Genomic DNA, 15,358 nt, shown 5'->3' on the forward strand with positions numbered 1-15,358 from the left:
CTCTATCCAGTTCCCTAGGTACTCCACCTTGTTCTTGTCGAGATCATAGAGGTTTCTGTGGCAATTGTTACAAATAACCTTGGGATAGTTGATTACATCTAAACTATACTGGCTCCAGACGAAAGTTTTTATCTTTGTTTCAATTGCTGGAGTGATCTTTTGAATTTTAAATGACTTTTTACCGAACTGTAAGACAAACAGCACATGTTTTATGAAAACAGTCCGCATTATACACAATTTAATAATTTCGCGGACTTTCAACTGAGTTTTTACCTAATTTATTAAGATTTTTATGGTTAAAAATAAATATTTTGAACAAATTATTTTTGACTTTGTCTAATTACTCAGAAGTTTTTAATGTCATAAATGGTGTCTACTAATGTATACCCAACTAATGAAAAAGAAAAATCAGACCTGGGGAACAACTTAACCTGGCGGTCACTCTGGTCCACAGTGAAGATCTCAAGATAAAAAAAGATTTTCAATTTGTTTCAAGTCAAAGATTTTAGACATGAGATCAAATAAAAACTATTTAAATTTTTTTTTTTGATTTGACTTGAAGATCATTTTATTACTAATATGAAAGAAACGTCACAATAGAATAAGTAATTAAGAAAAATTCTCATCGTATCAAAGTAAAACTCATACGATACCTACAATCAATATCTAAAAACTTGACAACCTTTTTTTGTTGTTACGGTAAACAACTAAAAATATTGTCTTCAATACACTATAAAATCATTATTTTTTATATATTATTTGTTGACACGTTAATTGCGTTAAAACGCAGTAAAAAGGATTATATGATTTGGGTTCATTTATACTTATAGGATAAATAATTTTTCGAAATGAATGATTTTTATATTTTTAAAACAGTAAAAACATTTTGTTAATTCACCCTTGTTGTTTTAGTATTATTGAAGGTTTATATATAATTAACACTTTTAAAAATAGTTATATCAATAAATTAAAAGTTGGTGGCGTTAGGAAGACATGTTTTTTTTACTAATCGGATAATTTATAAGTCAATAATGATAAATAATATCAAAAAAAAATTGTTAATTTAACCTTAAAGAACAAAAAGTGGCAAAATTTATTAGAATTAATAATTTTGTTTAATTTTAAAACTTTTGAGGTTTAATAATTCTTTTTATAAAGTATAAAAGTCTAGTATTAAAATTTTTTATTATTCTAATTTTGGGAATTTCATTATAACAATCGACAAATAGCGTGCGAAAAAAATACATTTAGCAGAATTTGTATCGCCCAAAGTTGTTTTAAATAATTGGTTTAAGCAAACATATATAACAATAAATTTAAACTGTGCTTAAATTTAAAATATGCTTTAAGCACTTTAAATGTGTCCTAAAATATCGATTTTAAGCAGTTACACATATAAAATATTCTCTATAAAACCTTTTTTCTATGAATTTTCCCAAACTTTTTAACCTAGTAATGGACAACTTCTTATTTGTAAAATCTCACACAAGTCACGAGCAATTGCAATTTAATTTTGTTTAAATAATAATATAAAAAGTGGCGCTAATTTATTCTATTTTTAAATGCTTCTTTTCAAATTTCTGTTTTAAATTTCTAAAAAAAAATTTTCATATTTCTATTTATATTATTTTACTTCATAGAAAAATTTTAAACTTATTAGTTTATGATAGTTTGTAGTTAGTAATTATTTGTCAAATATTCTTCTTTTTTTAAAACGGTTGCGGTAATTACAATATACTACAATCTCTATTAGCAATACGGTTGTTTCGAATTTCCTTTTTCGAATTTGACAAAGGATTTTTTAAAGTTCGATGATCGAGTTTTAAATATATATAATCTCTTTTTAAATAAATAAAAATCATTGTTTATTATATAACTCTGGTAACAATACTTCTTAAGTCGTAAGTATATTTCATTTTATATTTAATTATTTGTTTTTATTTAAAAAAATTGGTTTTGAAACTAAGTTTAAATAAATATAAACTTTAAATTAATTAAACTATATTATAAAATTACAAGAAAAAGTGCTAAAAAAAGTAAAAATCTTCAGGTAATTCTTTTTAATATATAAATTAAAATAAAACATGACATATTGATTTTCAACTCGGGTGTTATGCGATTCTATTTTCAACAGTCTTTTTTTTTGATTGACTTTCTTTTCAATCGATTTAATATCTATATAAAACATTTTCACATATTCGTTTTTTTGTTTTGTTTTTTTTCGTTTTTTTTTTTGGGTACGAAAAAGTGAGCCGAGAGCCTTAGTTACTTAGGCTTAAGAATGCACAAAGATAATATGAGTGATAAAGATTTAAATTTTTAATATTTTTTTAAGAAATATTTTTTAAAACCAAATTTTATCAATTATATTAACAACAAACACTTGATAAGATTAATGGAAAATTTTATATTTTAGATTATCGATTTTTATCTTATCTATGTTTGTTGCTTTTTTCTTTTTAAAAGCATTTATATGTTTTTGTAGCTAGGTCTAGTGTTACCAGATGTCCTGTTTGTAGTAGCATAGTAAAAATCTTGATTTTAATAGGGATATGACCGTCAGGGCTTTTTGGAGCATCTTAAGGAACAAAAAAAAAATAGTTTGGCACTCCGCTCTTTCACGTAAAAATACATGGTAACCATAGCTTTAACGATAAAAATATTATTTATTATTGTGACTGTATCAATGTTATGTAAAATATTTTTGTATTTTTATATAAAATTTATTGAATATTATAAAATAGATAAATTGTTCTTAAAAGCGCTTTTTTTTTAAGTTTCCAATCAACGTAAAATTCAAATGAACAAATATTTAAACTCTCACTCTGAGTTTTGTATAATTTATTCACATAACTTATTTTTAAAAAGATTGTCGAAGGAGATTTTCGAAGTTCTATATTTGAAATTACAAATTCGATTAATAAAATCATTTATTTCACTCCAAATCTGTGTTTAAATAACATACCTTTTCTTGGTGTCTGTCGCTGGAATTTTGGTCCGCGAAAATTTTTATCCTGGACCAAAATTTTGGTTGAAATTTATGGTCCGGCCGGATCAATTTTTTTGATAATTTTGGTCCGCTTTGAAAAAAACGATCCGTGATAATATTTTACAAATATTGCACAAATTTTGCAGTTTTGATATCGGACCAAAATATTACGTAAAATTTTTGATCCGTGTGAAAAAGTGTAAAATATTAAATTTGATATAAATTTTTTTTTACAGGTTTTTGAAATCAATTATTCAAAAAAAACAACGGTTTATAACTTTTCATAACTAAAATTTACGGACATTGATTTATGCTTTTTCACTCTCCCAGCACCTAATGATATTTGCATATCTTTGTACTTCTTGATTTTGATGGCTTTGCCTAGTTGCATAAAATATGCGTCTTGGACTAAATTTAGACTACACTATCATCATAGTATAGCAGAGCTTGATCTGATTTTTAAACTTGTCTGGAAAACCGTCAATATTCAGAACAAACTATAATAGACTTAAAACCAAACCTTAGGGTACATCGATAGTAACAATGGAAAATGATGCTTTGATCCATGCACAAAGCATCCTCATTGATTCCTTGGTATTCCGGAATCAAAGCTCCTTATTGATTAAATAGCTTTCCAGAACTTTGTGGGCTCATTAAAATTTAATGTAGTTTAGGTTAGTGCAAACTTGACAGGACTAACAGAACCTTTTTTTAATGACTATTTTATAAGGAGACGCTAAGAAGTGCATATTACAAAGTCTTATTACAGACCACTGCAAAAATAATGCCAAAATTGTGGGGGAAGAGGGGTCATCAACTCCCTAAATGGTACTATAAAAATGTTCATGGTACGGGCCTGATAATAGATTATTTTACATATTGAAAGAATCAGTTAGTCCGTAGGTCGATGCCTAATGTAAATTGTTAGTGTATTCTACAAAGTTATATAAGTGTTTTCTACTTGTTTAAATGTAACAGCCCAAACAAAATTGTAAATATTTAATTCGTACTTGTGCGTGTTTTGTATAATTTAGGGTATTTTTAGCGGCTGATATTTTAAATACGTATCTTTTAAACGTATGACAGGGTTCGTAGACAATTTTTCATATAAATTTCCCTAATTTTTTTGAAAATCAGTCAATTTTTCTGACTATTTTTAACATGGAATAACATTTAAATAAGCCATCGGCTATATTGGATATGTTATAAATGACATTTTAGGATTGTCAAAACAAATAATTACAATAAAAGCCTTATCTTAACTGTATGGTATCAGTTAGAGAAAAAAACACCATAATTATAAAATAAGTCACTTTCTCTATCAAAATTCTCTGACTATCTAATTAAAATTTCCCTGACTATTGCCAAAATGAACCAATTTTCCATGTTTTCCTAGTTTGCTACGAACCCTGTATTAATACGTATTGTAGGACTTTTTATGTATGGAAAGATGTTTTAAATACGTATCTTTTAAACGTATTAATACGTATTATAGGACTTTTTATGTATTATGTACGTAACTTTTCTAGAAAAACTTCGTGTATATACATCGGTATTTGCTTTTTTTTGCCTTACATTTATTTTACTTAAGTACTCATAGGGTTTGTATTACATAAGTAGACTTGGATTGGACGTAAGCTTTGCTTTTAAATTTATAAGCCATATGCAAGTATAAAATTTTTTATTTTTAGATTTTATTTCAAAATTATTTCAATAATTGGTTATCTATCCAAATTCTTCATTCATCCATATTATCCATTTATTGTTGTATCAATTAATATTTTTAGCTTACAAATAAATGTACTTAAAAAAACACTTTAAAAAAACAAAGGGGATCTACTAATGGTAATCCCAAGATGTACCTGTATGTACTACATTCGAATCATTTTGAAAACATTTTAAATCTAAAAATATATTAGGCAAATAATTAAAATAATATCATCATAAGTTAAAAAAATATCATTATTAACATCACAAGTACAATATATTGAAACAAAAAAGCGTTAAACTGATCTGCAATGTTACCAGTTAACAAAGTATTTTTACCTTACTTATGTTAAATTTCTTTTCTTTAACTATTGGCTAATGATCAATATAGTAAATTTCAAATCATTAAAATTTACAAAATTGAAACCATATTTCAACAGGTAGTTCAATGAAATTTAAACAAAAGGTAGAACTAAAGAAAAAGAAATTTAATTAAAAGTAAAAAACATAATCATATTTTAAACCTAAACAAATCAAAAATCATAGTGTATAAAAAATTATATAAAGGCAGTCTTAAAAGACTGCCATTATGAATACTTTGAAACTAGATTTGGAAACTTTGTTATATTTAATTCTAATTAAAAATTAACATCTCGTGTTCTAGCAAAACGTGAAACAAATAAATGTCAATGAAAGTAGTTGTAAATGACGTAGTGACAAGTAGTGACGTAGGCCTAAGACCGCAGCCCTGTTAAAATAAAAGATTACTATGGGTTGGTAACCAGGACTATGAAAAATTTATACATATATATATATATATATATATATATATATATATATATATATATATATATATATATAAATATATATATATATATACATATATTATAAATATGCTCATATCGCGCAACTTATATTGCTGTGTTCTTTAACATACAACACATATTTGTCCATGAGAGTAGCAGGTTTCTTTTAAACACCTACCAAATCAAGAAACATTTAAGCTTGAAATTTATTGATTGTCATTAAATATGCCAATCAGAAAACAGATTACATTTTAGTACCAATTGTAAATAAAAATCTGATAGCTGCAACTAAATCCAGGAACAAATACCCATTTACCACCAGAAGAAGCTATGCATCATTGTTACTATTTAAAATAGTGCACACTTTTATCTCAATTTCTAAGTAACATACAAAAACCACACAACCAATTTTAAATTTTAAATAATTAGATATACCTGAAGGAGTTAAACTGTTCAAAAACTGAACAAGAAAGTTATTATTTTTTATTATAGTTGCCAGTGTTAACTTGATCATCACTTAGATAAACTTTGATATTTCCCAACAAATTTTCCATCATCAAACTAAGGAAATGAAAAAAGAAGCATACAAAATAGGTTTTTATATTTGTAAACAAAATAAAATAAAAATTAATACAAAGTATATAATCCTTACAATCAACAAATATAATCCTAACAATCGACAAATTAGAAAAAAAATTACTAATTGAAGAGAATGAATTAAACAAACTAAGATATAAAATTTTACTTTATTTATTTATATATACTTTATATATTTAATATATTTTATATGTACTTTACGTATTTATAACTTATTAGAAATATAAAAATATTTCAATTTTAATAAATTTAAATAAAGTGATATAATAGATAAATTTACTAACCACCTGCCCTTCTTTCCGTTGGCACCCACACTAAAAAGCAAATCTTTTAACTCTCATTTGTTGGCACTCTCACTAAAAAACCAAAACTTTTAACTCTCACTTGTTGGCACTCTCACTAAAAAACCAAAACTTTTAACTCTCACTTGTTGGCACCCTCACCAAAAAGCAAAACTTTTAACCCTAACTTGTTGGCACTCTCACTAAAAAACCAAAACTTTTAACTCTCACTTGTTGGCACTCTCACTAAAAAACCAAAACTTTTAACTCTCACTTGTTGGCACTCTCACTAAAAAACCAAAACTTTTAACTCTCACTTGTTGGCACTCTCACTAAAAAACCAAAACTTTTAACTCTCACTTGTTGGCACTCTCACTAAAAAACTTTTGAAAAACTCATTGTTTCTATCTTGAGCTCATTCTTTTGTTTAGTAATCACCATAAATCTTCTTATTGGACTTGGCCTTATATGACTATTTGAAAAAAATAAACATTAATTCAAAACTTTCTATATTTTAGTGAAACCATAATAAAACTATTATATATGATAGTTTATATGTAAGCATAGTTATAGAGCCGTAAGTATATTTACCGCTCTTTATAAGAATTTTTAAATTATTTTAGAAAAAATGGGTTTCTACTTAAAATAGGTTGCCAAACCAAGGTATAAACTGATAATTGATCAAGGCTGCTGTGCACTATCTGACTGACTATCTAACATAAAATACATAAATAGCAAAGAACAACAACTTATATAACTATATATATATATATATATATATATATATATATATATATATATATATATATATATATATATATATATATATATATATATATATATATATATATATATATATATATATATTGTTGTTATATAACAATATATGGTAATATTAGACCAAAATAAAGTTATTTACAACCGCAACACCATAAAAGATTATTGCATATCACTGTTTTTGGCGCTTCAACACATTCTATATAAACCATTCCTTGCATAACCTACATTGTATCATTGGTTTTTCATTGCTTGGCATTCTGCAATTGCAATATATATCTAAAAACTCAACCTTTGAAATTTGTTGTGAAACTCTCGGCAGCTTAGATGGAAACTGTGTCAACTGTTTTTCAAATGACTTTAACAAATGTTTTCTCATATCTTCCTGCGTGTACTTTACAATGGATGGATCTCTGCCAAAGCAAAGTTCACAAGCATTTGCAAGTGCAAAAAGTCCACAGTCATCTGAACTTTACTGATACTGAACATTTACATATTCAATTTTAATTTTGTTAGTGGAAGAGCACAAAAGATCAGCAACTGTGTTCTTCAGCAACAATGTTAACTTATTATGCAAACTGTCATGAACCCTGACAGTCCCCTGTGTACAGCCTAGTGTTGCTATAGTGATCCAATGCATTCCGTTGTAATTCAGACACTGAATAAACTCATTATCTTGTTGAACCTCTAAACTATTTGTGACCTGTAAAATGGGATCTTGAAACCCTGATAAATGAGGAAAAGCATCTTTAAGCATTTGCATTCCAGCATAAATTATTGTGTCATTAAGCCATCCACCATTCATCAAAATATTTTTATCATCTACTGAACGTATTATTTTTCTAGTTTGAAAAAGACCAATAGAAACTGTCTCTTCTTCTGTATTTGCTTCTTCTTCAAGACAAATAAGTTCTGCTTGAAAAGCTTTTTGCCTGTTTACACATATTCTATTTGGGTGGCAATGACTTTTGCATACCACACCGAACTGTTTGCAAGGGCATCGTTTTGTAGCACACCAAATATGTTTTGCTATAATCAACCAAATATGTTTTGCAATTTTGTAAAGTAGGGTCTGAAGGTTTATAAATTTTGAGATGACTGCCAGTAGCACGAATTGTAACACCTTTATTATCTTGAAGTTTGTATACTCCATGAGGAAGGCAACTAAGTATTTTATATGGGTCTACAAATCTATCATTTAATTTGCCTCCTTTAGTTTTTTTACGTCTATGATTTAATTTTAGTACTAATGAATTGATTATAAAGACTCCAGGTTTCGAGTGCTTTTTGTCATAATTTTTTTTTTTGCCTTACTTGAGCTTTTAAAATATTTTGTTCAGCTTCTTCCAACACTAACTTATATTCACTTTGTGCCATGTCACGCTCCTTTAATTTAAAATAATTTGAACTTAATTCTTCCAAAGATTCTGTCTGGAAATCTACATCAATTGAAGATATGCTTGTCGACCATACATCAGTTGAAATGGTGTGAACTTTGTAGAGTCATGACAAGATGTATTGTACGCAAATGCACAGGTATCTAGAAAAATACTCCATTGTTCTTTTTTAGAGGATACATATTTGACTAGCATATTCTGCAAAGTTTGATTAAATCGTTCATCGAGTCCATTAGCCTTAAATCAAAAAAAAATTTGTTTTATAATTTAAGTAATTTAAACTAATTGACTTAATTGACTAAATAACTTGAGATATTAATATCGTATTTCTTTATTAATCTATTTAAGAACTTTTTTAACTTACTTGTGGGTGATATGGTGTTGTGAGCCTTTTCTTTATATCAAGCAACACATTAAGTGAATTATTAGGTTCATTACAAAATTCAGTACCATTATCTGACAGCAAAACTCTTGGCACTCCCAACCTCATGAAAACCTGAATGATAGACTTATTATAAAAGTACTATATATATGCACACCATGATGTTACATAGATGCTAATAAACATTAGAGACACAAATCATAAGAAAATATGATTTATTTAATAAGGTAAAATCAAGATTCTAAAATCAATTAACTGTATCCAAGAATAATAAAAATGGCCCCTTATCAGATACACCAAGTATTTCTAATCTCTTTTCAAGATCATCACTTTTGATCTCTTTAGAAAGATATAAGATTATAATATTATTTTATCTTTAAGTTTTTCTTTTTTGTTGATGTTTAAGATATGATCAGAAATTATGAAAGAAAGTGGTGGTGAAATATAGTGGCTAAAATCGGGGAAGAAAATTATGCATGTCAAACAATTAGGACCCAATAACTTGATACACAGAAAGGTTGCATTTAGCAAGGATGCTAAAACAATAACAAAAATAAAAATGCAATACCTTGAATAGACATCTTGCGACTGTAACTGCCATTTTGTCTTTAGTGGGTATTACTTCAACCCACTTTATAGTCAAATAGTCACTAATAGTTAAAATATATTTACAACTATCTTCACTAAGGGGTCGTCCATAAAAGTACGTACGCCAAAAATTTTGAAATTTGACCCCCCCTCCCCCTCCCCCTCCCCCCTGTTGCCATGCGTACTTTTATGTCCCCACCCCCCCTTAAAAGTACGTACGTTTCTCAAATACCACCCCCCCTTTCAAATATCCCCCCCCCCCATCCCTCCTGTTTTTTTTTTCTTAATTAAAAAGTTTAATTAAAAAAAAAAAAGACGGAGGGTACCTTAGATACTTTATACTACCGCAAAGCTTTTTGCTTACGCATTTTAAAAACGTTTTTAAGTATAAATGCAAATAATAATTTAAATAAATTTAAAATTTACATATGCAAGTGTGTATTTGGGCGAAAGGTTTATGCGGCGGCAATAGTCGACGGAGATCCAGGTTCGATTCTCGGTGAAATCTAGGAAAACTTTTTTTGTTTTTTTAACGAATCAAATGTAAATAAACTATACTTAAGGTGGACGTTTTTTTCAGGCACCCCTCTTTAGTAAGTAAAAAACGAGTCTAAGGTGAGATCAGTAATATTGAAAACAAAGGGTAAAACCCAGTGGGAGGGAGCAACAGCAAATTTTGTGCCCTTTTGCTATTTTAAGAAACTTTTTATTTTAGCAAAACCTAGCGGTCTTTGAGACGCCATTGACACGTTTTTTTTGGGGTGACTCCGTCCCATCAACCACGGCCCTCAGGTCTTACTCAGGGCCAGTATATAAGGGCGGGCATGTGTGCATGGGCCCCCTCAGGATTTTTTGATGTTTTGATTTTTGATGATAGAACACTTTCACACAACGTGCAAACTTAAGTTTGTTAATATGCCAAATGAGGTGGCCTTGCAAAAAATTTGGATGGCGGAGGCCATCCAAATTTTTTTCCAAATCTAAAAGTTATAACCATGCAAAATTTACACCCCTCTCATTTTGGGGGTCGGGAGGGTAAGCGTTTTAAGGCTTTTTGTTCACAGGCCTCCGCCATCCCGATATTTTGCAAGGCCTCCTCATTTGGCATAGGTATAAACAAACTTAAGTTATGAGTTTGCACGATGTGTGAAAGTGTCCTATCTGGAACATCAAAAAATTCTGAGGGCGCCCATACATGTGTGTGCATAGAGGAAAACTATACCCTCTACTTCATATACCATACATCTTTTTATGTTGGCAAACTAGAATCTTTAGTCAGAATGTAACTTTTCTATTGATTAGCTGGTTAATTGTGATAAATTAGAAAATCGAAGTACGTACTTTTAAATTGAACCCTCCCCCCCCCCCCCTCCCATACGCTTTCGTACGCTTTTTGAAGACCCCCCCCCTCCCCCCTATGAGCGTACGTACTTTATGGACGACCCCTAATTGGACTGAGTGGGCCAACAAAATCTATGCCAACCATATACCATGAAGCCTTCACCTTTATAGGGTGCATCTCTGGTTTCCCACAGTTTAATTTTCTATTCATTCTCTGGCATACATCATATGATATAAGCTTAAACAGAATTTAAAATGGTATAGCAATACCTTATTATAATTATTAGAAAAAATCATAATTTTTTGATAATACATAATACAAAAACTATATTACCAACTCATGGACATTTTTTACTATTCCGTGCTACATGAAACGATCTTTTATCCTGCCCAATGTTCTTGTTTTACCCATATGGCCAGAAGTAGGATGGACAAGGCAAGCAACTAATATTTTTGTTCTTTCATCATGGTTTATGATGCATCGCAAAAGTAGTTCCTTTTAAAAAAACATCACATACAAGTATTAATTTAATATCTTTATATAATTTATTTTAATACACCATTTTATGATAATAAAATGATCTCATAATTATTCATTTTTTAAACTACAAATCAAACCATTTACAATTGCTTGTCTTTTTATAACTTATTTTATTATATTTAGTTATTAAAATTATGCCATCTATAAGCTATGGCAAAAATACTGAAAAAAATAATAATTAACTAAATTTGTAAAGCAGAAATAAAATTTAAAATTCTAAACTATTTTTTTAAGTTATATTACCATGTTATATGTATGTTAATTTATAATTCATTTCCTTATTTAAAATTTAGCATGCAGCAATTTCAAATTTACGCTAATTTTGATGATTTAGGCTAAATAATGAATATTTTATTCTGCTAAATTTTAGCAGATTAAAATATTCATTAACATTATCATTAATCTATATTTTAAATCTTAAAAAAAAAAAAAAATTATGTACAAATAATAGGTTATAATATTTATTTTAGAATAAATAATTGTTATAAATAAATGTTGATAATCCAAGCATCGAATTATTAATATTTTTATATTACCTTGTTACCAATATTTATGTATTACAGAATTAACTCGATAAAAAAAGACAAGTAAAAAGACCTAGTCTTTCTTTTACTTAAAAACTTTTTTTTTTTAAAAAAAGACCTTGTCTTTCTTCTACCGAGTTAACTCTGTTACGAAACTAGTTGTTACGAAACTGTTACGAAACTAGTTACGAAACCTTGTCTTTCTTTTTATACTTATATAGTAATTCCCCTCCTTCAGAAATTATAAACTTTAAAGCCTTTTTTCTAATTATTCTTTTTTCGCCATCTAAACTTCCATCAGAGTATTTCTTATTAGTTAAATAAGTCAAAACTTTTTTAACGAGCTCGTCTTCCACGATAATTTAAAAATATATACACACATGCAAACGACATTTTTTTTACGGACCAATTTTTTCTAGCTCAGACCAATTTTTTCAGAAAAAAATTATCCGGGCGGATATATATTTTCTGAGAAATTTAGTCCGGGGTCATTTTTATCGGCGGACCAAAATTATCGTGACATGTCTTATTACATTATGTTATTGAACATAAATTAATTTTTAAATTAATTTGCAATCATTTTAATAAAGAATTATTATATTGAAAGTTTCATCGTTTTAATTTTTTTTTATATACGATCCTAATTTAATATTAATGTAAAATATAATGTTGATGTATTTAATTTAATATTTCTTTATTTATGATCTTAATTTAATATTAATGTATATAATGTTATTATGTAATGTATTTAATAATGATATATTGAACATAATTTTTTAGTTAATTATATCTTAATATAAATTTGTGTATTATTATCTAGATTATTTATCTATATATATATATATATATATATATATATATATATATATATATATATATATATATATATATATATATATATATATATATATATATATATATATATATATATATTATCTAGATTATTTTATCTATTATAATAATTTTTTTAAATATTTATACTATCTATTCTATATTTATTTATATATATATATATATATATATATATATATATATATATATATATATATATATATATATATATATATATATATATATATATATATATTATCTAGATTCTTTTACTGTGTATTATGTTTTGTAATTTCAATTATTATTTAAATTATTATTTATTTGTTTATTTATATATAATATTTATTTTTTCTTTAGATCGTCTACTTAAATTATCTCGTCAAAGTGATGATGAAAACGATTATCAAAGTGAAAATAAAAACGAATATCAACTTAAATTGAAACCTAAAACTTATTACGTTAATTTATTCATTGAATGTTTTTATGAAAGTCAATCATCATTTACTGATAAAATAAAATTTATCGTCGATGAACGAAAGTGGTCGATTTGGATTAACAATGGAAAAACTTCTTACGAAACTTCTTGTGAAAATTATTTCGTAAATCATTACATTAAATCTGGAAGAAAGTTATCGTTGTTGTTAGTCGTTAATAAAAATATTTTAAGTGATGAAGAAAAAATTCTTATAATTCAATGTTCAACAAATGTTTGCGATGTCTACTTTCGTTGTCCAATTAAATTCGAAGGATGGAAACCGAAAGATAAGATTGAAAGGTTGTGGATAGAAATCTCACGTTATTTAATAACGAAAAAAGATTTTGAAGAAAATTTTCTTCCGTGGATTAATCTTTGTGAAGAATTACGTCTTAACCTTCACGACGACATCGATTTCATTGAAGAGATTTGTGAATGGATTCGTTGTTTGAATGTCAAGTGGTTGTCGATCTTCTACCGTAGAAAATATTTTAAAAACCTCGATGAATTAAAAAACTTTATAACACAGAAAAATGTTTAATATCTTAAATAAAATATAAACAATAATTAATAAATAATAAATGAAATATTTAAAGTATTATTTTATAACCAAATATGTTTTAAAGTATACGAATTAATTTTAATATTTAGTAGTCTAAAAGTTCAATAATTTTTTTATTATTTAAGTAAGATACAATTAATTTGACTTATATATATACTTAAATATATAATAATAATTAACAGTTATAATTATTATTATTATTATTATTATTTTATATATATATATATATATATATATATATATATATATATAATTATTAGTTATAAATATAATTATTATATAATTATTATATTTTATTTTTATTCAATAATATTAATAATTTTAGTAATAATGTTAACATTTTTTTCAGAATTTTTTAAAATAAATTTTTTCATTTTTTTTAACGTTTATTGTTTAATTAACATTGTAATTTTTATTACATTGATCATATAATTATAATTAATATAAATAAAAACTAGATTAATTTTTTTTATACTTTATTTAATGATTTACGTTTAAATATTTTTTAAAGGTTTTGAAATTTTCAATGTTATTTGGAAAAAAAATTTCAAAATTATTTATGTATTTATTTTTATGTAATTTTGTAGATATTTAATTTACATAATTTTATAGATGATAATTTTTTAATGGAAAATGAAATTGTTAACTTGTCAATTAATTTTAGATTTTATATTTTATTTTTAGATTTTTAGTTTTCGCCATTTGTTTCATTAAAAGATTTTTGTCGTCAACGAAATAAAAAAATTCGAATGTTTTGTAGAATTTTTCTTTGAAGTTATTTTGTTCGAAAGTTGGATTTTCAATTAAATAACTTTGTTTACCTAAATATATATACACTATTAGAAAACTCCGTAGTATTTATCTGACTTTTTCCGTTGTTATGTTACGAAAAAAATCCGTTTTCAGTAAATTACGGTCTTTTGCCCATACTTTTAAGACAGCGTTCTCAACGTTCAGGCCTCTATGCAGAGAATTAAAAATACTATGTATTTTTAATTCTCTGTATAGCCTAATAATTTTTTTAATAATTTTTTTGATGAGAAAAGAAAAAGAAAAAAAAATAATCTTAACTAATAAACAATGTAAATAAAAGGCTAAGAAATTTTTTCTAATTTAAAATTTCACACATTTACATAATTATATAATCACCTTTAGTTTTGGCTTTAACATCCAAATACAAAATTGATATTTTCTTATATTGAGTAGAAATAATATTAAACCAAACAAAGAATATTAGAAAAATTTTGATTAAATTTGTTAACAAAATCTGAAAGAAAAAAAAAACTACCATATGAAACTTTTGCACATCTTTTATAAGATGGTATTTTATAAATAGTAGACTTCTCAGAGATTTTTAAGGTTCTTTGCCAGATCTTGGAGTGACAGTGGTACATAAATTTTTTTTTAAAAATGTTGCTCAATATTACACAATGATGTTCTTCCGTATCCAATAAATAATAGTCTGATATAATCATCAAAATACTTAAAGTTTTTCTGCAAACATGATCTTTAACTATTACTTTAAAATTATTATTAGCTTTAAAATTACAAAACAAAAAA

The 15,358-nt window shown here is 26.2% G+C and overlaps 1 protein-coding gene across 1 annotated transcript in view; it reads left to right on the top strand.

The window, feature by feature from the left end:
* Positions 1-13,922, top strand: part of LOC136075883 (uncharacterized) — a 63,565-nt gene extending 49,643 nt beyond the window's left edge. The window contains exon 6 of the mRNA XM_065789324.1: positions 13,119-13,922. Within this exon, the coding sequence (XP_065645396.1) occupies positions 13,119-13,777 (659 nt within the window). The 3' untranslated portion in view covers positions 13,778-13,922. The remainder of the gene's footprint in view (positions 1-13,118) is intronic.
* Positions 13,923-15,358: the final 1,436 nt, after the last annotated feature.

The sequence above is a fragment of the Hydra vulgaris genome, chromosome 02, assembly GCF_038396675.1.
Source record: "Hydra vulgaris chromosome 02, alternate assembly HydraT2T_AEP".
In the NCBI taxonomy this organism is placed as follows: Eukaryota; Metazoa; Cnidaria; class Hydrozoa; order Anthoathecata; family Hydridae; genus Hydra; species Hydra vulgaris.